This window comes from Phacochoerus africanus, chromosome 4, assembly GCF_016906955.1.
Source record: "Phacochoerus africanus isolate WHEZ1 chromosome 4, ROS_Pafr_v1, whole genome shotgun sequence".
In the NCBI taxonomy this organism is placed as follows: domain Eukaryota; kingdom Metazoa; phylum Chordata; class Mammalia; order Artiodactyla; family Suidae; genus Phacochoerus; species Phacochoerus africanus.
This window is the reverse complement of record NC_062547.1, coordinates 59,653,381-59,675,677: the sequence shown is the minus strand read 5'-3', so window position 1 is coordinate 59,675,677 and position 22,297 is coordinate 59,653,381. Positions and strand designations below refer to the sequence as shown.

The following is a 22,297-nucleotide window of genomic DNA, read 5'->3' as shown; positions in this document are numbered from 1 at the left end:
TCCTTAAGGCAGGGCCTCTACAGCTTTCAGAAGTAGCTTTAACACAACGGTGTTCTAAGAAAACAACCAATCTAGGCACGAAGCATTTTCTTCCTTAAAGAGGACTTATAGTGGAGTTCCTGTCGTGGCGCAGCAGAAACGGATCTGACTAGGAACCATGAGGTTTCGGGTTCGATCTCTTGTGTGTGGTGTAGGTCACAGACATAGCTCAGGTCCTGCATTGCTGTGGCTCTGGCATGGGCCGGCAGCCGTAGCTCCGATTAGACCCCTAGCCTGGAAACCTCCATATGCCGTGGGTGTGGCCCTGAAAAGCAGAAATAAAAAAGAGGACTTACAGTATCCTTGGGCTCTGTGGGAAGGAACAGTCCTAGTGGCAAGTTCCGGGAAGCTCACAAACCAGAAATACAGCTGCTCAGGGATCCACGTCCCTGGAACCCTTGGTTTGCTTGGAGTCAGAGCCTAAGGAGGCCTATGGTGGTGGTGGGAACAGGGCTGGGTTGATGGCTTGGGAAGGGCAGGCCATGGACCACCCTCTGGAGCAGGGAGAATTGATTCTCTGGACCTGGGTGAGGCTCAGAAGCTTGCTGGATGCTTGCGTGTGAGAGTAGGGTAGACATGCTGGAGGAGATGCCTTTGCCTGAAGAATGGCGGTATTGGGGGAGTGAGGCATAAGATGCAGGATGGTGTCCTGGTTTTGGGGCCTGACCTCCATGGGAAGTCTGTACCAGGCCTCCTGCTCTGTGGATGCAGCGTGTCCAGACTGCCCTGGGCAGTGCCAGGTTCTTTGTGAATTGGGTAACTGGGGCCTATACAGTTGCTGCTTTCAAGGCCACAAGAACAAGATTACCAAATTTTGTTGGCTTGTAATTGAATAGATTTTTATAGGGGAAATAAAGATGCACATATGAGGTGAGTCCTATTAAATTTTTAGTATGTCTTGCTTTTCAAAACACAACTTTGGAAGCAAGCAAAAGCCACTTGGGTTGTGACATGCCAGAAGGACTCCACTTGGGAGCCTTTGCTCTGACTGGCCTCTGCCATGGGGATGGGAAACCCTTTGCTGAAAGCACTGACATGGTCCCTTTTCCATTTCTTGGCCCCCAGAGAACATTTGGTCATGTGGAAAATATCTTAAAATTTACTTTGTTAGAAAATTTGAAAATACTTATTAGTTTAAAATGACAATAATAAGCCCATCATCACATGTTAGTGTAATGAACATTTTTTGTTGTTTAAAAAATAACTATTTTGTAAATCTCTTTAGTAAATAGGTGGATTCTAAAATCTCCTTCTGGGAGTTCCCATTATGGCTCAGTGGTTAATGAATCCGACTAGGAACCATGAGGTTTCGGGTTTGATCCCTACGCCTTGCTCAGTGGGTTAAGGATCTGGCGTTGCCGTGAGCTGTGGTGTAGGTTACAGACGCGGCTCGGATCTGGCATTGCTGTGGCTGTGGCGTAGGCCGGTGGCTGCAGCTCCGATTCAACCCGTAGCCTGGGAACCTCCACATGCCGAAGGAGTAGCCCTAGAAATGGCAAAAAAAAAGACTAAATAAATAAATAAAATCTGCTTCTGCATTCAGTCTCTTATGTCATTAGGATTGAAGCATGTGAAGAAAATCTAGCCTCACACAGAGAAGCAGTTGGAGCAGGGAGGAGTGTTTGGTTAGTCTTTTTAGATAATTGTGTGTTTGTTCCTTTAATGCAGCACCAAAACACAAAGTGGCCATTCCTAATGGTTAGTTGTGCTGTAGCCTCTGAAACCCAGTCAAGTTTTTGTACTTGGTTATATTAACATCCATCAGTCTCTTGTACTCTGTTGTTTTGTTTTGTTTTTCTCTTTTTGCCATTTCTTGAGCCGCTCCGTGGCACATGGAGGTTCCCAGGCTAGGGGTCGAATCAGAGCTGTAGCCACCGGCCTACGCCAGAGCCACAGCAACTCGGGATCTGAGCCACGTCTGCGACCTACACCACAGCTCATGGCAACGCCGGATCCTTAACCCACTGAGCAAGAGCAGGGATCGAACCCGCAACCTCACGGTTCCTAGTCGGATTCGTTAACCACTGTGCCACAACGGGAACTCTCTTGTACTCTGAACAGAACAGTTTAAAAAAACAAACAAACAAACAAAAAAAACACTTTAAATTTTAGGATTGTTTTAGACTTACAGAGAAGTTGTAAAGATCATTCTTGTACCCACTACCCCAGTCTCCCTCACTGTTAACAGATTACTGTGGAACATATGTCACAAGTAGTTACTGGGTTTTTGTTTTGTTTTGTTTTGTTTTTTTTGTCTTTTTGCCATTTCTTGGGCCGCTCCCACAGCATATGGAGGTTCCCAGGTGAGGGGTCGAATCGGAGCTGTAGCTGCCAGCCTACACCACAGACACTCAGGATCCGAGCCACGTCTGTGACCTACACCACAGCTCATGGCAACGCCGGATCCTTAACCCACTAAACAAGGCCAGTGATCGAACCCACAACCTCATGGTTCCTAATCAGATTTGTTAACCACTGAGCCACAACGGGAACTCCCACAAGTAGTTACTGTTAACCAAAATCTATACTGTCTTTTCAGATTTCCTGATTTTTATCTTTTCTGTTCCAGAATCTCACGTGACATTTTGTTGTGATGTCTCTTTAGGCTCCTCTAAGCTGAGATAGTTTCTCAGACTTTCTTGGTTTTGATGACCTTGACGGTTTTGAGTCAGATTTTGTAGGATGGCCCTCAGTAGGAATTTGTCTGGTGTTTTTCTTGTAGTTGGACTGGGCTTTGGGGAGGAGGGCCTCAGAGGGGAAGTGCCTTCTCATTATACATGTGTCCATGGCATAAGTCTTCATTATGACTTAGCACTGTGATGTTGACCTTGATCACCTGGCTGAGGTGGTGTCTATCAGGTGTCTCCACTGTAAAGTTATTTTCTTCCTCCCTTTGCATGCTCTAGGAAATAGGAAGTCACTATTTACAACCCACACCTAAGGGATGGGGAGTCACGTTCCACCTCTTTGATGGTGGAGCATCTGTGCAAATTATTTGGAATTCTTTTAGATTTGTCTTTTCTCCCCCTGAATGATCTTTTACTTATGTTTGAGTTTGTAATGCCATTGGACATTTAGAATATTAGTTTACTGAGTTACAGAGATCTTTCAAATATACATTTCATTTTTCAGTATCACAAAATCAGATTAATTATTTGATCTGTTGGGAAGCTATTGGGCTCACAAGTTTTCCAAAATTCTACATTTTGTTTGTTGAAAGTTTAGACATTATCATTGGTGACACATATTATCAGTTTTCCTTGAAGTGAAAGGCTATGCTTTAACCATTTTGGGGAAAGTCTGAATAACAGCATGTTTGTCCATCCATCCTTCAAACATTGTGAACGCTCAAACATGTGTTTTTTGTTTTGTTTTGTTTTGTTTTGTTTGTCTTTTTGCTATTTCTTTGGGCCGCTCCCGCGGCATATGGAGGTTCCCAGGCTAGGGGTCCAGTCGGAGCTGTAGCCACCGGCCTACACCAGAGCCACAGCAACGTGGGATCCGAGCCGCGTCTGCAACCTACACCACAGCTCACAGCAACGCCGGATCATTAACCCACTGAGCAAGGGCAGGGACCGAACCCGCAACCTTATGGTTCCTAGTTGGATTCGTTAACCACGGCGCCACGACGGGAACTCCTGTTTTTTTTTTTTTTTTTTTTTTTGATGAGTGTTCTGCTTCAGTACACACAGCAAGAGTGCTTTATCTTGTCACAGAATATTAAAAAGACATGTACTCAAGTGCTGTATTTTAATAAAATCAATAGCTTGTACTTCATCCAGAGCATTGTCTACTCCATGATGACACTGAGTCTTGGCACAGTTTGGTGCAGCTGTCCCAACTTGGAGAAAAAGGCAAATATCATCTCAATGTTACAGCAACCTGGCAGAGCCCAGAGCCCCTGAAGGGGTCCTGAGGACCGTGCTGGGAGGAGCACAGACGAGTTCTAAATGGGCTATCCAGTGTAAGCAAAGGCAGAGATTCTCGGCAGGGCTCAGGGCTCTGAGCTCACATATCAGGCAGGACAATGGTTAATGGCCTGCTGGAGTCAGACAGTGGGAGGAAGAGAAGCCCTCAGCCCTGGGACCTTGTCCCCTGAGACCTCAGACTACAGGGCAGGTGGCCAGATGAATCATTCAGAGCTAAAATTATGGCAGAAAAGGTGATGAGGGCTGCCCTTAGTGTGCTGTTTGAGGTTTGGAAACTGGGCCAGGACCCTGTAGCCATAGAGGAGTGCCCAGCCCCCCACCCCCCAACCCTGCTCCTCATGGCTAATGTGGGTGGAGTCTCATAGCTGCTTTGCTCAGAGCAGCTGGAGCAGGTCTGGTGGGGGGTGGGGGACACCCGAACCATGTTGGGAGGACATCCCCTAGGATTTGTCAGGGGGTGATGGGGGAGGATCCAGCAGTTCGGAACACAGATATTTAAGGGAGGACAAGAAAACTCCAGGCAAATGGAGCATTTTTGATTTATCACAAGAGTTGTGGTTATTGCAAGCTGGAAAGCAGTGTTTGTTTCTCGTGTGTGATATTATCTGCACACAAGTGATTTTTCTCATCACCTCAGGGACTCTATGCAAATGCTGCTGGCTGTCCAGGATCCTTCAAGTATAGATAAAAATATTTTCTCCTCCAACCTAGTCCAGAAATGGTATTTGATAACCCAAGTTAGAGGCCTTAGAATTGACAGTTATGTGGGACATATCCTCTCCTGCCCTGTACTTCCTTTTCTAAGATGCTTTTGAGCCCCCTGCAGGCCATGGGTGCCCAGCTAGTCTGACCAGGACAGGAGGCCATGTCCCAGTGCAGTACAGGGTGCACACGGCAGCCTTTGGCATGCCAGAATTGGGCAGGTCTGCCAAGGGTCCATAGGAGCTTGGGCTTTTGTGGCACAGATTATCTGCAGGCCATGAGTGTGTGACCTCAGAAGTCACTCTCTTTAGACTTTTTCCTTATCTTTAGATATGGGTGGCAGTTGAGCAGTTGAGAGGGTCACATGGAAGCATGCATCTTGGTGCTTGGTGTAGGGATGGCTATGGTAAAGGATCAGCAAACATTCTGGGCGATTTTTCCAAATCTGATGTAGATCATTGTTTCATTTCTCTTATTGTCATTTCTAACAAGTACCCCTTCCCAAATTTCTGAGCAGAGAGCATGGTAAATGAGAGTTAGCATTCCTGGTGGTGTCCTGGCTAGAACATTTTGCCTGCTGGCAGAGTTGTGCTGCAGTGACGTCCTTGGGTGGGTGCCGGCCTTGCAGGTTGCCCCATTGCCATCTGATATTGAGGTCTTTCTATGCAGCCACTGCCAGCTGCCGGCGCAGGGAGCTCTCTCTTCTGCCCATCCTTGTATTGTTTCTGCAGTTAACTGTGCACGTCCCTGAGGCTAGCCCCTGTCCTGTTTCAGGTCCCGGTGAGCTCCTCTAAGTCTTCCTGGCCCAGCTGTGTGACTTCTCTGGGCTCCTGTGTTCCTAGAAGGAGCCCCAGCAGGACAGGCTGAATACCTCTTGGCCTTGCTGATGGCACAGTGCTCTTCCATTGCAGCCGCCTGTGCCCTTGGACTGCTCATCTCTGTGCTGGGGACCCTGGAGGGGGGTATGGGCTCTGGAGGCTAGATCCTGGTCACACGTGCTCCCTCCTTTTCTTCTGAGATGTTCAGCTGTAGCTGTGGCAGGGTGGGCCATAACAGATTTCCAGAGCAATATCTGAACCTGGAGTTTCCGGGAAGAGTTATGGCTGGGTTTCAAACATGCCATCCCAGCTGCTCACCTCTGTGGCCTAGAAGCAAAATGTATTCTGACTTCCTGGCCCCCACAAAGCAGGCTCTGGGCTTTTGTCTTGACATCCCAGCCAAAAGGGTGTCAAGTTACAGGGCTGGGAGAAGTGGTAATGAATGCCAAGAAGGGAATCAAAATTGCAGAGGGGCCCAAGGGAGCCAAGAGACTCTCAGAGGGGCTACAGTGGGCAGGCGGGAAGCAGGTGGGCTCCAGGGACAAGGCAGGAACCAGGTAGCAGTCAGGACCCACCAACCTCCCAGGGCAGGCAAGTCTTTGGCTTTGAGGGCACAGCCTGTGTCTGCATACAGCAGAATTCTCTTTCTAATCACATTGAGTGTGGACAAGGCCCCTTGGGAAAGGAGGATGGATTGTTGTGGGGTCCCAATGAGCATCACTGTGAAAGATTCCTGTGGCATGTCTTTCGAGTAACCCAGTATGCAAAGGTCTGCCAGCAACATGTTGCCAGATAGTAGGACTAACCCAGGAATTGGGATATTTTTTCTCTTTTTAGTACTTTTCTAGAAGTATTTCTAGAATGGGGGTGCTCATTGGATTAAGTGTGTGGAATTACTTTCCAACTTTGACTTAGACACCACTCCCGATGGTGCCTAAAGCCACCAATGAGGCACCCAGGCTGGAATACGGCCCCCTCCTCTCCTGTGCAGCCCTCTGTTCATTCCCTTTCTTTTTTCTTTTTTTCTTGCATTCTTTTTGTTTGTTTGTTTTTTGGTCTTTTAAGGGCCGCACTTGCAGCATATGGAGGTTCCCAGGCTAGGGGTCTAATCAGAGCTGTAGCTGCTGGCCTTTGCCAGAGCCACTACAACGTGGGATCTGAGCTGTGTCTGCGACCTACGTTACAGCTCACAGCAGCGCTGGATCCTTAACCCACTGAGCGAGGCCAGGTATCGAACCCGCATTCTCATGGATCCTAGTCAGGTTTGTTAACTGCTGAGCCACAACAGGAACTCCCACTCCCATTATTCATTGAGCAACTCTGTGCTCCTACTGTGCCGTGCTCCAATCTCTTCCAAGTCTGTATCTGTCCTGGGCAACCTCCATGTCTAGAGAACAGCTTCTGGTCCTTTTGGGAGGCTTTGGGGTTCATCAGGGATGGTTACGTGGGTAAACCTTTTGTTTCCCACTCTATTTCTTCCTGCTTTGTCCCATGGTAGTATTTAGAGAGGGGGGCCTTGGAGTTCCTGTTCTAGCTCAGCGGTAATGAACCCAACCAGTATCCATGAGGATGCAGGTTTGATCCCTGGCCCTGCTCAGTGGGTTAAGAATCTGGCATTGCTGTGAGCTGTGGTGTAGGCCAGCAGCTGTAGCTCCAGTTTGACTCCTGGCCTGGGAACTTCATATGCTGTGGGTGTGGCCCTAAATATAAATATATATTTTTATATATAGTGGGTAGCCTTGTTGGGGACAGTGTGAGGGAGGCTGTGGAGTACAGTGGTGTAGACTCGCTACCTGGTGGCAGAGCTGGGCTATTGGACTCATTAGTTGAATGGTTTATTTATTTTTATTCTTTTATTTTTGGGCCACACTCTTGGCATATGTAAGTTTCCAGGCTAGGGGTTGAATCAAAGCTGCAGTTGCCAGCCTATACCATAGCCACAGCAACATGGTATCTGAGCCACATCTGTGACCTACACCACAGCTCACAGCAACGCTGGATCCTTAACCCACTCAGAGAGGCCAGGGATTGAACCTGCATCCTCAGGAATACTAGTTGGATTTGTTTCTGCTGCACCACAATGGGAACTCCCAGTTGAGTGATTTAAAGTAATTCTGTATTGGTGTAGCATATGTCTGATTTGATGGTTGGCTGGTCCCAGCTGGGTACAGTTTGGGCTCTCATCTTTGCAGGCCCTTGTCAGTTGGCCTGGATGTCCTCAGTGGCTTTCTTCCTCATATGTGATGGCTGGGCCCATCTTCATGTTTATCTCTGTGACCCTCTTGCCATGCAGCTAGCTTGGTGTCCTATGCTGGGGTTGTCTCAGCACATTCAGAGCCCACCCCCAGAGCACTTGTTCTGAGGGCCCAAGCATTAAGCTAGCTTTCAAGGCTGTTGACCTTGCCTCAGAAGTTGTATCGTTGCTTCCTCTCTATTCCTCACTCCTGGCCTCAGAGATTGGCGCAACAGCAGCCCAGGTCCCAGGGATAGGATTGAACATGAGAATGTGAGCATGGGGAAGGACAGCTAAATTGGAATGAGCTGCCTCCATGGTGCGCTTCTCGGCCAAACATATGGCCTCGTAAGGGTGTAGTGTGGTGGTCCTCTGTATGGTGTTTTGTCACCCATGAGTATTTGGACTCTTCCTTAACATCTGTCAGAGTCTTGGGACTCAGGTTATTCAAGTGTTACCCTCCAACAGTCAATTGTCTGCTATATGCCAAGTTCATATTCACAGTGAGAAGCCTCTTACTGCTTCAGTTGGGGCCTGAACCGCCCTGATGGCCTCCTAGAGTGTCTGAGCCTCCTTGACACTCTCACCTCACCCAGCAATGCTGAGGGGCAGTGGGGCTGGAGTTAATGTCCCCAACCTTGTAAGATACACAGAAGGGAAAGTGTCTTGCCTTGGGTTTCTCACTTGCAAGAGGCAGAACCAAGTGAGAAGTTTGTGGGAATATGACATACACACACACCCCATACCTTTCAGTTTGTGCAGGCCTGGTGCACAGTGCCTGTTCTGGGAGGAAGCCCTATGGCATCTCCCCTACCCAAAATGGCACTAGGAGGAGAGTCTTGCCCCTCCAGCTGACATGGGGAGCCTAGCTCCTATTCTGGGGGTGGGTCAAACAGGAGTCCACCAGGGCTGGACCCCTTCCTTTCTTTGTCCTTTGCTTGTTGGCCACACTGGGAACACCCTGTCCCTCACCAGAAGCTGCAGGACTCCAGCCTTGTGGTAATAGGCTCCAAGTGGGACCATGGGTGTCTGTGATGGCCTCTGGCCCCAGCTTGGGGTGGAAGAAACTTGCTTGTCAAATGGCAATGACAGCATCACCCTTGGAAGGCTGTGGTAGGGTGAGCTGACTTGTCATAGGGCCGCCGTAATGGCGCCTTGTAGGAAGGCAAAGGCACTTTCCTTGGATGAAGGTGAAGGTGAGAGTGAGCTGTTCCTGGTGAGCTGGTTCTGTTTAGGCTTGTGTTGCCCTTGAGTGGAAGCCCCCAGAATTCCACCCTGAGCTCCCTGCCCAGAGGATGGACATTTGGGGGCAGGGCTAAGGGTTCCCCTAACGTTCATGCTGCTGTAGGGGTTGGGTCCCATGAGTGCCGTGGAGTAGGGTTGAGTATGCTTCCAGGGCCTGGGGGTGGGAGGACTGGGCCAGCCAGGGACTTTTCTTTGGGCACAGATTTGAAATGCATCTTGAAGGTTGAGTTGGGGCTTACAAGGAAAACAGGAGCATGGTGGAGGGACGTTCCTCAGAGGGACCAATGGTGAAGGTGGGAGGAGCCCACGACAGGACTTACCTGTGAGTACAAGCTGGGGGTTCATTCAGGGGCTGGGGTCTGGAGGGCCAAGACTAGTGTTTGCTGAGAGAGCAGCTGAGACTGGTGCTGGGTTTAGCAAAGCCCCTCCATCTCACCTCTAAACAGCTAGCGACCACCTGCCTCTTCCTATCCAGCCAGCCCAGAAGATGAGGGGGAAGTGGGATGGTTCTGGCAGGGAGTAGGCTGCTGGCCCTACTGTCTCCCTGGGCCAGCCCTGAGGAGCAGTTTGTGGCCCGAGGCCTCAGTGGGCCCACACAGTCTTCTGCTATTTCCCTAGTTTATGCGGGAATCTCAGGGACCTTAACTAAAATGCAGGCTTTGATCAAGCAGATCTAGGGCAATAATGTGCTCTAGCAAAACTGCCCTGCTGCTCTGTGTGCTGAGGTGGGTAGTGCTGCAATCCTGCCTGCTTGCATACCCCCATTTGTGCCTCTCCCTCCTGGTGGACCTTAAGGAACTGCTTTTACCCAAGGGCTTCTCCCCACTATCTCGCACAGCACCTGCCTCTTAAGTTGGCTTTCAGCAAGTAGAAGTGAGGAAATAAATGAACGCATGTGGATCAAGTGTGCCTTCCTAGGATAGTCAGGCCCGTCAGAGCTGTGTTCCCTTGATGAGACTGCTTCCCCTGGCATGGGCCAGCGGGACACTAAATATTAACCTCGCAATGACCACTAATTGGTAAGCAATGGGCTGGTAGTTTGGTGCTGTGGTTGGAGGGATTTTATCTCAAGTTAGTTAATTTCTAATTCCTACCTTCTCTTCAAGTTCCTGGCAGATAGCAGAGCTTTTGTGTTTGTTTAGCTGTGTCTGGCATACAAGGGGAGAAGGAGAGAGACCATTTTTTTCCCTAACAGCCTGGCTTGCTTCCAGGGATTTTCATTTTATTTTTTCTTATGTTTTTGGCTATACCCACAGCATGCAAAAGTTGCCGGGCCAGGGTTCAAACCCACACCACAGCAGTGACAATGCTGGATCCTTAACCCACTGTACCACAAGAGAACTCCTAAAACACTTTTTTTAAAAAAGAATGCTTATGATAATTTTGAGCCTTTGTCAAATGGGTATTCTTTTCCCAAGTTAAAAGAACTCCCTGGGAAGGTACTCAGAGACTTGAAGCACCTTTGCTGTAAAAATTCAGCTTAAGAAAGTTTTTCCTGTTGGAAACTAGTAGAGCTGGTGGCCCTTCTGTGTTTGGAAGAGGTAAACCAGGTCCCTGTAACACACCAACAGTCGCCTGTGGGCCAGGACCACACAGGAAGTGCCTGCAGCCTGGCAGCCCCAGGGCGAGCTGGGCGCCTCCATTTTCTGACAGCACCTGAACCCTACCTCACTTCTCAAAATGAAGGCTGCTTGTCACAAACTGGTTAGAACTGGCTGTTGCCATGGTTTTCACGTTGGAAGGCACAGTTAAAGGGTCACATGACCAAAGCGGGAAATGCCTTTGTCACATGACTTCTTGGTGGCCTGATTAGCATACAGGAAGTTCACTCCCTGCTGGCTGCTGGGATGCTGAGTGATCATTGATGGGAGGTGATGTCATGTCTTGGACGAGTTATTGATTAGTCTCAGTCCAAGATGGGATCTGGGAGTGCTGTGGTCAGTGGCCATCTCAGGGAGTGTCAGCTTCCACATCCTCTCAGTCCCAAACCCTACCCTCGTCCCTCAGGCAAATTTGAGTTTTATTAGACATCTTACTTTTGGAAGATGTCTAATAAAACTCAGTGAGATAAAAAGTGATAAGTCCCTGTGGATTATTACCATTATCTCAGTGCACTCTTATTCAAGAAGTGCCTGCAGTCTGTATCTCTAGATGTGGTTCTGCCTGGGCTGCTGCTCTGCCTGTGTGCAGCTCCTGTGCTGGAGCCTTGTGTCTGCTCACTGTCTTAGTGTGTTCAGAGAACCTGGAATTGGAGCCCCCAAAGTTGATCTTGGGCTGAGTTGACACTTAACAGGGGGACACACAGACATGAAGAGGGGTGGTTCCTGAATTGCATTGGTTTTTAGTTGGATAAGGCCGTGGTAAAACACCCTGAGTTACTTTATAGAAAGCCAGCCATGTTGCTGTGAGCTGTGGTGTAGGTCCCAGACGCAGCTCAGATCTGGCATTGCTGTGGCTGTGGCATAGGCTGGCAGCTCTAGCTCCGATTGGACCCCTAGCCTGGAAACCCACATGCCTCGAGTGCGGCCCTAAAAAGCAAAAAAAAAAAGAAAGAAAACCAGTTCCTGGGCATGAGAAAGTTGGCTGATAACTCCTATGAGGGGATTCTTTAGCTTAAAATGGAAGCCTTCTCATTCACTCCTGGTCTCTTGTTGAAGACCATCTAGCAACTGCACTGGTTAAATTGAATCAGGGCTGAAAGTGTTGAGGCACAGCAGCCATGCAGCTTTAGGAGGGGCTGGGGAGAACGCTATATTGGGGGAGCAGGGGAGTCAGCAAACCCTCAGTGTCTGGTCCTCTGTGCCAATCCTTGCCTAAGGACATGGCTCACTCCAAGAATAGAAAAGGTGGTTCCCTGGGATGTTAAAACACAAGTTCTCCATCTATAACTGTCCCCTGCTTAGCTGGAAGGAGTGGGACAACTTAGAGCCATTACTCCCAGTTAACTTCATTCAGTTTATTCTTTGGGTCACAGAGCCACCTAGCGGATTAATTCAGTCCTAGGCTGGTTTTCCTGCTAATAGATGTATTTGATTCCTTCAACACAGATGCTGAGGCCAGGAAGTTTACATTGTGCCCTCAGCAAACAGAGCTATTGATTCGGGGCTAGGTGCTATCTGTAGGACTTGTTGGTTCTAATGTGTGGAGTTACCAACACCGTAGTAGAAGCCTAGCATGACTAGATCTAAATATATGTCCTAGGGGACTTGGGTGGTAGGATTTGGGGTAAGAGGGAGAGAGGGTAATAGGCAGTGGTGGCTGGGAACTAGTTTCTGAGCAGATCAGGTTGATTGGAAAGTACCCAGATCTGTGAGAGAAAATGTATTCTGTGTTCTAGTTGATTTCAAAACGTGCAGCTGCTGCTATCACATTGTCACTGGTAGGATGAAGAGGCCACGTAGCTCAGGAAGGACTATCCAACAGGCAGCCTTGGCCACCTTGTGAGGTGGTGAGACTCCAGGCCCAGGAGCTAGAGTGTAGGCTGACAGCATGTGGATCAGCCCTTCGTCTTCTGGGGGTAGGCAGGTGGGCTGTCCAGATGTGAAGGCTGTCGGCGAGACTGAGTTGAGCAAAGGAAAGGCTGATTCGTGTGGGGGTTGGACTCTTAACTATCAGGTGGCCTCCAACATGGGCAGGTAGGAGCCCCAGTAGCAGGCTCAAGATCTGGGACCTAGTGTTTTTATTAAGTACTGAGCCACATGGTAGAGAAAGCTGTGGTGTTTTCTAAAATAACTGTGTCACCTTTGGACATGTAGCTGTCTTCAGTCCTAGGGACACAGAATTGGGCACCAAGAATAGCCCTGGCTTTTGAAGGGTTCAGCCATAGACTGGCAAGTGGGAACCGCCACATGATAAGTGCAGTAAGAGAAGACAGCCTGGGTGGGCAGACATGGCGTCTGGGGCTCTAGGGAATGTTGTCTGGCACAGTTGGGGCACTCTAACAACTTGCTGTCCCTGCTCCACAGTGAAATGAAGTCTGAGAGGAGAGCCCCTTCCCCCGACGTAATTGTGCTCTCTGACAACGAGCAGCCTGCAAGCCCCAGGGTGAATGGGCTGACCAAGGAGGCCTTGAAGGAGACCAGCACCGAGGCCCTCATGGTGAGCCTTGTCCCCACCCTGGGAACGACCCCACCGTGGAGCTGGCAACAGTGGGGCCTATGTTCCCCGGCCCCCAGCCCTCCCCCTCAACCTTTGTTCTCTTGCTCATGTAGAAGAGCAGTCCTGAAGAACGAGAAAGGATGATTAAGCAACTGAAAGAAGAGTTAAGACTAGAAGAAGCAAAACTCGTTTTATTGAAAAAGTTGCGGCAGAGTCAAATACAAAAGGAAACCACCACGCAAAAGGTGTGTACACATCTGTTGCCTTCTCAGGGGTCAGTGAGAGTCATTTAGAACCAGGGACGGAGAGCCATGGTCATTTCCTTGGTCCACTGCAGCGCCAGGAGCCAGAAAGGCTGGTCGTGAGGGCTCAGGTATCCTCAGGGCCGTGAGTGTCAAGGTCTGAACTGGAAATTTGCAGACTCAGGTTCACATTTTGGATTTAGTGTAGAGGATATAAGAGTACATTTTTGTGTGGAATATTCTTCATCAGAGTATGTAAAACTCATTCCCTATAGACTCCATCAAGGAAATGTAGAGCAATCTTTGAAGGTGCTGGGGGCAGATTTCTGGGTTAAGAGCTCTGTCTTGGCTCTGTAGACGGCTCTGCTGGCTGACAGGGGCTGCTGTGGTTTTGTGGACAAACAACTGAATGCCACAGGGTGCACCATAGCATGGCCCCAGGGGCTCTGTCCTGGGGCTTTTGCTGTTAACTCTCCTGATGCCCCAGACTCCTTGTGCTGCTTCTGAAGGCACCGCACCAAGTAGGGCAAGGTCACGTTTGTTTTGTTGGACTTCTTTGGTGCCCCGTTGTGGGAAGGTTACTGGTCTGTGATGAAGCTACCCTTTCTTATGTTCTGCCCACTTTGTCAGGTGAACCAGGAAGTAATCTCGGGTAGCACAAGCTGACAGTGTGTAGAACATGTATCCCCTTAAGGGAGCAGAACAGAAAGACACTCACAGGTCTGACCTCGGAATTTGTTTGAGCTCCCACCCCCACCCAGTAAACAAGTGGATGGAGCCTGGCATCTATTAATATCCCATGGACAAAAGCCTGCTCATTACTTGTTTCCTTGTCAGTTGCTTAACAATTGGTGAAGTGAACCAAGTCTGTCACTATCTTTTCTCTAGTAGAATATGTGACTTTAGAAGGACCTGGACCTAGCATTTTCTCACTAAGGTTTGGATTAACCTCTCCAGGCCCAGGGCCCTTTGCCTCAGCCACTATCATCAGCCCTTCCTGTTTGCTGGACGGCAGGGACAGCACCTGAGCCATAGTGATGCCAAGCACCACCAGCCCCCCTCAAGTGGGAGGGGGTAAAGGGTACTGGAAAATCTCTCCTTTGCCTATTTCAAACATGTCAGTTCCTGCCTCAGCAAACTTGGCAGGCAGGAAGCAGAACGTTGGAGAGCCTGATCCCTTTGGAAGAGGAAGAAAAGCAGTGCTTCTCTGTCAGAATTACATGTGGGAGCAGCAGGTTTGGTGGCCCTCTCATCTCCCACTTGTTCTGCTCTTTTGCAGCCTGCAGGCTCCACTGGGAGCTCTGTGACCACCCCTCCCCCGCTTGTACGAGGCACCCAGAACATTCCTTCCGGCAAGCCATCTCTTCAGGTCAGTGTTCGCTCTGTATTATGCTCCTGAGCAGCTCTGATCCAGTTTCTGCAAAAGGCCACCCGTTCCCTCTGATTAGATTGGAGTGAGGCCTTCCAGTGGGCAGCCCCCCAAGTAAAGCGTATTCGCATTGCCATACTCAAACTGGGCCCCATGGACATCATGAACAATTCACAGAGCTGCTGGAATGGCCTCTCCCATGACTGCCCCTAGTGAGACTGGATAGGACCAAGATCCTAGGCAGACTGGGCTCCCTTTAGCCCAACTTCCTGAGGGCAGTTGTATGGCCCAGCAGGGCCTCATCTCAGTATGGCTCACATAGTGGGACGTTCAGGATGAGATGAGCAGAGCCCCCATTTCCAGCCATGGGACAAAGGTCAGGCCAGGGGCCCACCTCCCCTCAAACAGGCCTGAGTCCCCGTGTTGTGAGTGAGCCCAGGTTTGCATGGCTCTTGTCGGGAGTCTTTGTTCCTGGTTCTTTTGTGTTTAGAATAAATAAGCATTTTAGCTTTTATTTTCTCTACCGCTACCTTTTTTTTTTTTTTTTGAATGAGTGTGTGTTTTTATAAATAGCAAACCTGTTTGTTTAAAAAGCCATCTGAGATCTGAGGATTGGTATCATTAACAGACCTCTTCAACTCGGATGCCTGGCAGTGTCATCCCACCACCCCTGGTCCGTGGTGGACAGCAGACATCCTCCAAGTTAGGGCCACAGGCGAGCTCACAGGTCGTCATGCCCCCACTCGTCAGGGGGGCCCAGGTGAGCAGAGCGAGTGCTTAAGGGGCCGGGGTGCATTTGGGCAGCCCAAGGTGACCATTCACCTCTTGAACGACCCTTCCTGGTTCTCAGATTGGGAGCCCTTTCCCTTCCCTCCCTCATCGTCCCTCTCATTGTCTTGTCTCCCCCCCGCACACCCTGACAGCAAATCCACAACATCAGACAACATTCCAGCACAGGGCCGCCGCCACTCCTTCTGGCTCCCCGGGCATCTGTGCCCAGTGTGCAAATTCAGGGGCAGAGGATCATCCAACAGGGCCTCATCCGTGTCGCCAACGTCCCCAACACTAGTCTGCTCGTCAACATCCCACAGGTGAGGGTTGCAGCTGCCCCCCTGATGGCCCACAGTCCTGGGACATACTCATGTCTCCAGGGTGGTGTGGTATGACTTGCCTGCTCCCTTGGAGCCAGGTGAGGTCTTGGATAATCCATCCCATGGATGTTTGTACCGTCTCCTTGGAGCTTGTTAGGGTGTGAAAGTCATTGGCAGGAGTCTTATGTTGCTATCTGTCATCTAGCAGAGGTGGATAGCTGCTGAGAGGGTGAGGGTTACAGATCTGAGCTGAGATATGCGAAGGCTGAGGGGTGGGGGCCACTGGCCTGTGGAACATAGGGTTTTGGGGGATAGCTAAGGCCAAGTGAGGCATCCAGTGAACCTGGAGGCTGCTGGGTTAGGGGGAGGGCGTACCAAAGCCCTCCCCACTCTTCCCCCACTACAGGCACAGACACGTATAGAGAGCTGCAGATGTCTCCACAGCACCAGCACATCTATTTTTAGCCATGCATCCCTTCACCTCTATATAGAGCCTCAGAGATGGGGAGGATTTGTCCCCAGCCAACAGGGGGAGGGGAAGATGGTACCAGGGACAGCAGGTGGGAAGCAAGTGAGATCCTCTTTGAAAGATGAAATTACTGGAGTTCCCGTCGTGGCGCAGTGGTTAACGAATCCGACTAGGAACCATGAGGTTGCGGGTTCGATCCCTGCGCTTGCTCAGTGGGTTAACGATCCGGCGTTGCCGTGAGCTGTGGTGTAGGTTGCAGACGCGGCTCAGATCCTGCGTTGCTGTGGCTCTGGCGCAGGCCAGTGGCCACAGCTCCGATTCGACCCCTAGCCTGGGAATCTCCATATGCCGCGGGAGCGGCCCAAGAAATAGCAAAAAGACAAAAAAAAAAAAGATGAAATTACTGAGTCTCCAAGGGCTTTTGTTGACGTGCAAGTTAGTTTCTTTTCCTCCTTTGGTGTGGTGCATCCTTGCCCGCCTTTTTTAGCAGGGCTCTGGGCAGTGTCCCCTCCCTGCCTCCTCTGAAGTCAGTTTTAAGTACAGTCCTGCCACCTAAATGGCAATGTCCTGGGCAGAGCAAAAAGATTGACCTGTGCATAGTTTCATCCACTCTATAAATGCTGATCAAATTCCTACTGTGTGCCACACCTTGTTCTCATGCCATGAGGATGGAAACCAGTCACGCAGTGGTGAAGTGCTGCTCTGCTCCCTTTGGGGCCAGGGGAACCTGCGAGGGAGACAGGGAGGAACTGGCTGCTTAGAGACCAGGATAGCCAACACAGGGTGCAGTTAGGGCATTCTCTATGTTGGCGAGTCTGGCTTCACTCTGGAGACCGCTTGGACTAGGTCCTGGGCAAGCATCCTGGGTTCCCTCAGCCCCATGATGTGTTGCATACGAGGTGTCAGGTATGTGCGATTTCCTGGAGATGTTGTACACAGTTTTCCTCCTAATTTCCACAAGAGTCCTCAACCCCACAAAGCTAAGAGCACTAACATGGTCAGCACCAAGTTTGAGGAAGAGTATTTGATAGTCTTGTAGGGGACACGTGGACTGGAGCAAGGAGACGATGGAATGTGAGCCACTGATGAGGTAATGGAGGAGTAGTGAGGACTGAGAAAGGTGAAGGTCAGGGGCAGCAAAGCTGCTCATGGAAATAGCATTGATGCCGTGGTGAGCCACCACTGCAGCCTTTTGATGAAGGAGGCCACTCAAACCTGTGCTGGAAGGAGATCCAGACCATAGTAACAGGACAGTGGCCATGCTGCCTGGGAGGGGGGTGGTTGCCAAAGGGGTGCTCCCTGTCCTGGTGATACCTTCATGGGTGTCTTCAGGTGGCAAAGTGTAGGAAATTGCAGATATTGAAGGTACAGTTTAGTGGATATCAGCTAAACCTCAACAAGTGTATTTATAAGATTGGTCATCTCCGAGAAATGAGTTTAATGCAGTTTTTCCTGCTGCATGTTGATGTCAAGAAGCTCAGAGTCACTTTTATAAGAACTTATTGGTGTAGCTAATGGTGCCCACTTGGGCTGTGAGTGCAAAAGTGGGGCCTTCCTCAGGGCAGAAACCCCCAAGCACCCTCACCAGGTTTTTGTCTCCCAAAAGCCCTCCCCAGCATCACTGAAAGGGACGACAGCCACCTCTGCTCAGGCCAACTCCACCCCCACCAGCGTGGCCTCTGTGGTCACCTCTGCTGATTCTCCAGCCAGTCGACAGGCAGCCGCCAAGCTTGCACTGCGCAAACAGCTGGAGAAGACGCTGCTTGAAATCCCCCCTCCCAAGCCCCCTGCCCCAGAGATGAACTTCCTGCCTAGCGCTGCCAACAACGAATTCATTTACCTGGTCGGCCTGGAGGAGGTCGTGCAGAACCTGCTGGAGACGCAAGGTGAGGAGAACCTGAGCCCAGGGTCATTTTCATCTCCTGCCATAGAAATTTCCATCCTGTAGATTGTTTTCGATGCACAACACATGTTGGCAGGCCTGTGGTATACCCACAACTGTCTTATAGACAACATTTTGTCATCATTTCTTTGCTTCTTAGAAGTTTTGGATAATTTCTTAAACATACCACAGGTACCTTCTTTCTCATGGGGCTATTTCTGAGAGCTAGGCCCTGGTGAGGCCTGAGACTCTAGCACTTGCACAGGAGGACAAGCAGCAATGGCGCTGTGATGTTGGTGTGCCACTGGGGGGAGGCGAGGAGGCGGTGGGGTGAGGAGTGCCTGCAGGAGGTGAGGCTGGCAGGCTTTGCTTCCAGGCAGGGCTCTCAGGTAAGTGTGGTCGTCCTGCAGAGGTAGAACTTTCTAAAGCCGTGAGTGCTTTGAGTCACCAAAATGGGAGAGGGACTCCTGTGCCTGGACCAGGCTCATTTTACTACCCTTCTTGGGAGCAGTTTGGAAAGCACACCTGCATGTTAAGAGGTTTTATGAATAAAAGAGCATATATAGAGTAGTGATTGAAAACAGTTACTGGAACAGGAGGAGGCAGGAGGCCAGGTTGGCCCTTGGGGATCCTCTAGCAGGTGCTGAACCGAGGGTCTTCTGCCCTGAGATTGAACTCATGGTGACGTTTATTGGGCAGCTAGCCTGAATCCATTCCCCACATGATCCCATCAGATTCTTAGCTGAGGAGGAGACAGAGTTGTAACCTCTTCAGGGCAGGGGATGGCCTGGTGGACTCCACCTGTCAAGTTACCTCGGGTCTGTGGAGTCACAGAGCCAGGCCCAGTGGGGAGGGATGTGGGCTCTGAACACAGCCTGGGTGTGTCTGCATCCCTCAATGTCTCCTTTATTATGAGATAAAGTTGTTAAAAGAGCTGCTGAAAAGCCATTGTAGTGTAGCAGTCAGGAGACCTGAGTTAGGATATGATGTCTGCCCATCCTGTACTTGCCTGTATTTGCCAGCAGGTGCTGGGCATCTGCTCTCCCTGACTAGTCTGTCTCCACTCGTTCTCATCAGGTGTCAGTCTCCCTCTCCTGTTATCAATAAATAAATAAATAAGTAAAGAAGCAGGGACTAATGAGAGGAGGCTCTGCATCCTGCGTGAGGTGTCTCCTGGCACTGGTCACACAGGCCATAGCAGGAACCAGGTCCTCTGGTTGGACATGTGAAAGAAGAAAAGCTCTTATTACCAGAGGATGTTAGCTATAGGCTGGGGGCCTCGGGTGGCTTGGGCAGGTGACATTCTGTTTCTCTGTAGGCCATTTCTCTATGTTGGGCCATGTGGCTATAGTTGTATCCTACATAGTCCCTCAGCAGGTAGGGGTAACTTTGCCAGGCCCAAGGCTAGAGAGGGAGGCTGAGGGTCTCTCAGCGTCATGATCCATAATACCAAAGAAGCAGTTAAACTCTTAAGTGCTGTTCACAGAAAAGATAGGAACAAGAGGTACCCCACATTGCATGACAAATTTATACATTGAGGAGTTCCTGCTGTTGTACAGGTTAAGGATCCTGTGTTGTCTCTGTGGCACTTGTGGGTTCGATCTTTGGCCCAGCACAGTGGGTTAAGGATTTGGTGTAGGTTGCAGCGGCAACTCAGATTTGATCCCTGGCCTGGGAACTTCCACATGCTATGGGTGCGGCCAAAAAGAAAAAAAAAATTTTTTTTAAATATGTGTGTCTGTATACACACAAATCTGTACATACTGAAGAAAATATTGACCTCACACCTGAGAGGGTGCTTTTCATGGCTTTTCCTCACTCCTTCTGTAGCTGACCAAAGAGTCATTGAGTTCCCGTCTCTCAGGGCAGCTGAGTATGCGTCCTGGCCTTGACACTGACTGGCCGTGCACAAATCACTTCATCTCCCTGGCCTTGGTTTCTTCTTCAGGACAGTGGGTGGGGGTGCCCCCTCAGAATTTGCATTGGGAATTGGGCACCCTGATGCCCACAAGACATCAGGCCCAGTGCCTGCCGGCATGAGCGCTCACCGAGGAGACTAGTCCTTTGTTAACTTGTCCGCTAGCAAGGGTGCCCGGCATGACAAGGTGGGGCCTGGAGTGGTCACTGTTTCCTCTCCATTGGTGACATAGTGCACGAGGGTTGGAACTGTGCCCATGAGACCTCTCATTGCACTGTGGGTGGGAAAGACAGTCTAGAGAAGCCAACCTGATCGCAGTAACATCTTTGGGAGTTGTTATCAAGGATACTTAACCCAGTTTTTCAAAAGTATTTCACCTTTGCTTTGGCTGGCAAACTTCCCTGAGGCTGGCCCAGTGTCCATACACATTTGGCACCCAATACATGTTTGCCAAATGAGCAAACGTTGCCTGAAGCTTTGGTGTCCTGATGTCTGTTGGGCCATGTGGCCCAGGGTACTGCCCCTGTCTTCCTGCATCCACGTCCAGCCTGGGAGAGATTGGGCTCTGACTGTGGTGTTCCTGTTCCTCTGATGCAAGCCACACCTGTCTCTCTCCGCAGCGGGCAGGATGTCAGCCGCTGTTGTGCTGTCCCGGGAGCCCTACATGTGTGCACAGTGCAAGACGGACTTCACGTGCCGCTGGCGGGAGGAAAAGGGTGGCGCCATCATGTGTGAGAACTGCATGGCATCCAACCAGAAAAAGGCACTAAAGGTGGAACACACCAGCCGCCTGAAGGCTGCCTTCGTGAAGGCGCTGCAGCAGGAGCAAGAGATTGAGCAGCGCCTCCTACAGCAGGGCGCTGCCCCTACGCAGGCCAAGGCGGAGCCTGCTGCCGCCCCACACCCCGCGCTGAAGCAGGTGAGTGTCCTGTGTGGGAGCCAGAGCTGCAGCCTGAGAACATGGGCTGGGTGGCCTCGCCTTCCAGGAGAGAGTCCTCATTCCCTTGGCGGGAAGTTGTTCTGACATTTTCTCCCACGCTCGGCCATAATATGCCTGGTTGTAACTATGCGTCTAAATTGCATTTAATGGTGGTGTTTGGTGGTGAAAATACTAATTTGCAGTTTCTTTAGATTTTTATCGCTTTCACTTGCAGTGTGCCGGCTGACAAGAACTTCTTGTCTAAAAGGACTTTTCTGAAAGCCACACTGAGAAACAAAAGGGGCGTTTGGAAGAAATGTTCTAGCTAAATTGAGAGAAGCAAGTTTGAAATCAAGTTTTTTTGGCTTTTTTTTTTTTTTTCCAATGCTTTGCTTTCCCATCCCCTATAGACCCAAAGCTCCTTGTTGGCAATTTTTTTGTGTGTGTCCTTGGAAGTCATTTGTAATTCACTAATAAACACATCTTCTCAAGATCCCTACATAGTGGGTGGCTGCACTGCCCTAAGGAAATTATCCCGTGGGGACTGGGCCTCGCGCGGCCATAGCTGCTGCCCTTTGGTCATTCTAGGTCACCCTAGGCCAGCCTCTGGACAGTTCTGACCTCGATTTCAACCCCCATTTGTGTAGGTCATAAAACCCCGGCGTAAGTTGGCGTTCCGCTCAGGAGAGGCCCGCGACTGGAGTAACGGGGCTGTGCTACAGGTCAGAACTGCGGTGCTGGGAGCTCCCTGCACCGCACCACCAACCAGCCCTCACGCCCCAGACCGTGACCACGTCAGTCGCCGACTGTCACGCTGCCTGCGTCTGTCTGTGTGTCTGTCTCTCTCTCTTTCCCTTCCTCCTTCCCCTCCCACCTCAGTGTAATTTACCCAGTCTCCTGATTTTGGACTTTAGGGATCCCGTGTGGGTGGGAAGAGGTGAGCCAGATCAAGGAGAGGCTGCGGTGAGCATCTTGACTTCTGTTGCCCCCTTCCCCACATGAGCTGTTGCCCCCTCTTTCCACTGTAGGCCTCCAGCCAGCTGTCCCGGGGCTCCGCCACGACACCCCGAGGCATCCTGCACACATTCAGCCAGTCACCCAAACTGCAGAATGCAGCCTCGGCCACAGCCCTTGTCAGCAGGACCGGCAGACATTCCGAGAGAGCTGTGAGCACCGGCAAGGGCAGTGCCACCTCCAACTGGAAGAAGGCACCCCTGAGTACAGGTGGGCAGCCCCTGTGGGGCTCACAGTGGGAATCTTGCTGGGGTTGGGTCTATCTGTTCTCTATTTATAACAAAGACGTGCACATGCACAGGTGAACAGAAATGGTTCTGAACCCACAG

General features: G+C 50.4%; 1 protein-coding gene across 4 annotated transcripts in view; it reads left to right on the top strand.

Moving 5' to 3' along the window:
• Nucleotides 1-22,297, top strand: part of GATAD2A (GATA zinc finger domain containing 2A) — a 102,116-nt gene that overhangs the window by 73,316 nt on the left and 6,503 nt on the right. For 3 of the 4 annotated variants that reach the window (XM_047776437.1, XM_047776438.1, XM_047776439.1), the window contains exons 4-12: nucleotides 12,932-13,064; nucleotides 13,178-13,309; nucleotides 14,586-14,675; nucleotides 15,304-15,435; nucleotides 15,599-15,766; nucleotides 17,842-18,121; nucleotides 20,656-20,954; nucleotides 21,602-21,676; nucleotides 21,983-22,178. In XM_047776437.1, coding sequence (XP_047632393.1) covers nucleotides 12,932-13,064; nucleotides 13,178-13,309; nucleotides 14,586-14,675; nucleotides 15,304-15,435; nucleotides 15,599-15,766; nucleotides 17,842-18,121; nucleotides 20,656-20,954; nucleotides 21,602-21,676; nucleotides 21,983-22,178 — 1,505 coding nt within the window. The remainder of the gene's footprint in view (nucleotides 1-12,931; nucleotides 13,065-13,177; nucleotides 13,310-14,585; nucleotides 14,676-15,303; nucleotides 15,436-15,598; nucleotides 15,767-17,841; nucleotides 18,122-20,655; nucleotides 20,955-21,601; nucleotides 21,677-21,982; nucleotides 22,179-22,297) is intronic. The other variant, XM_047776440.1, reaches the window with a different exon arrangement.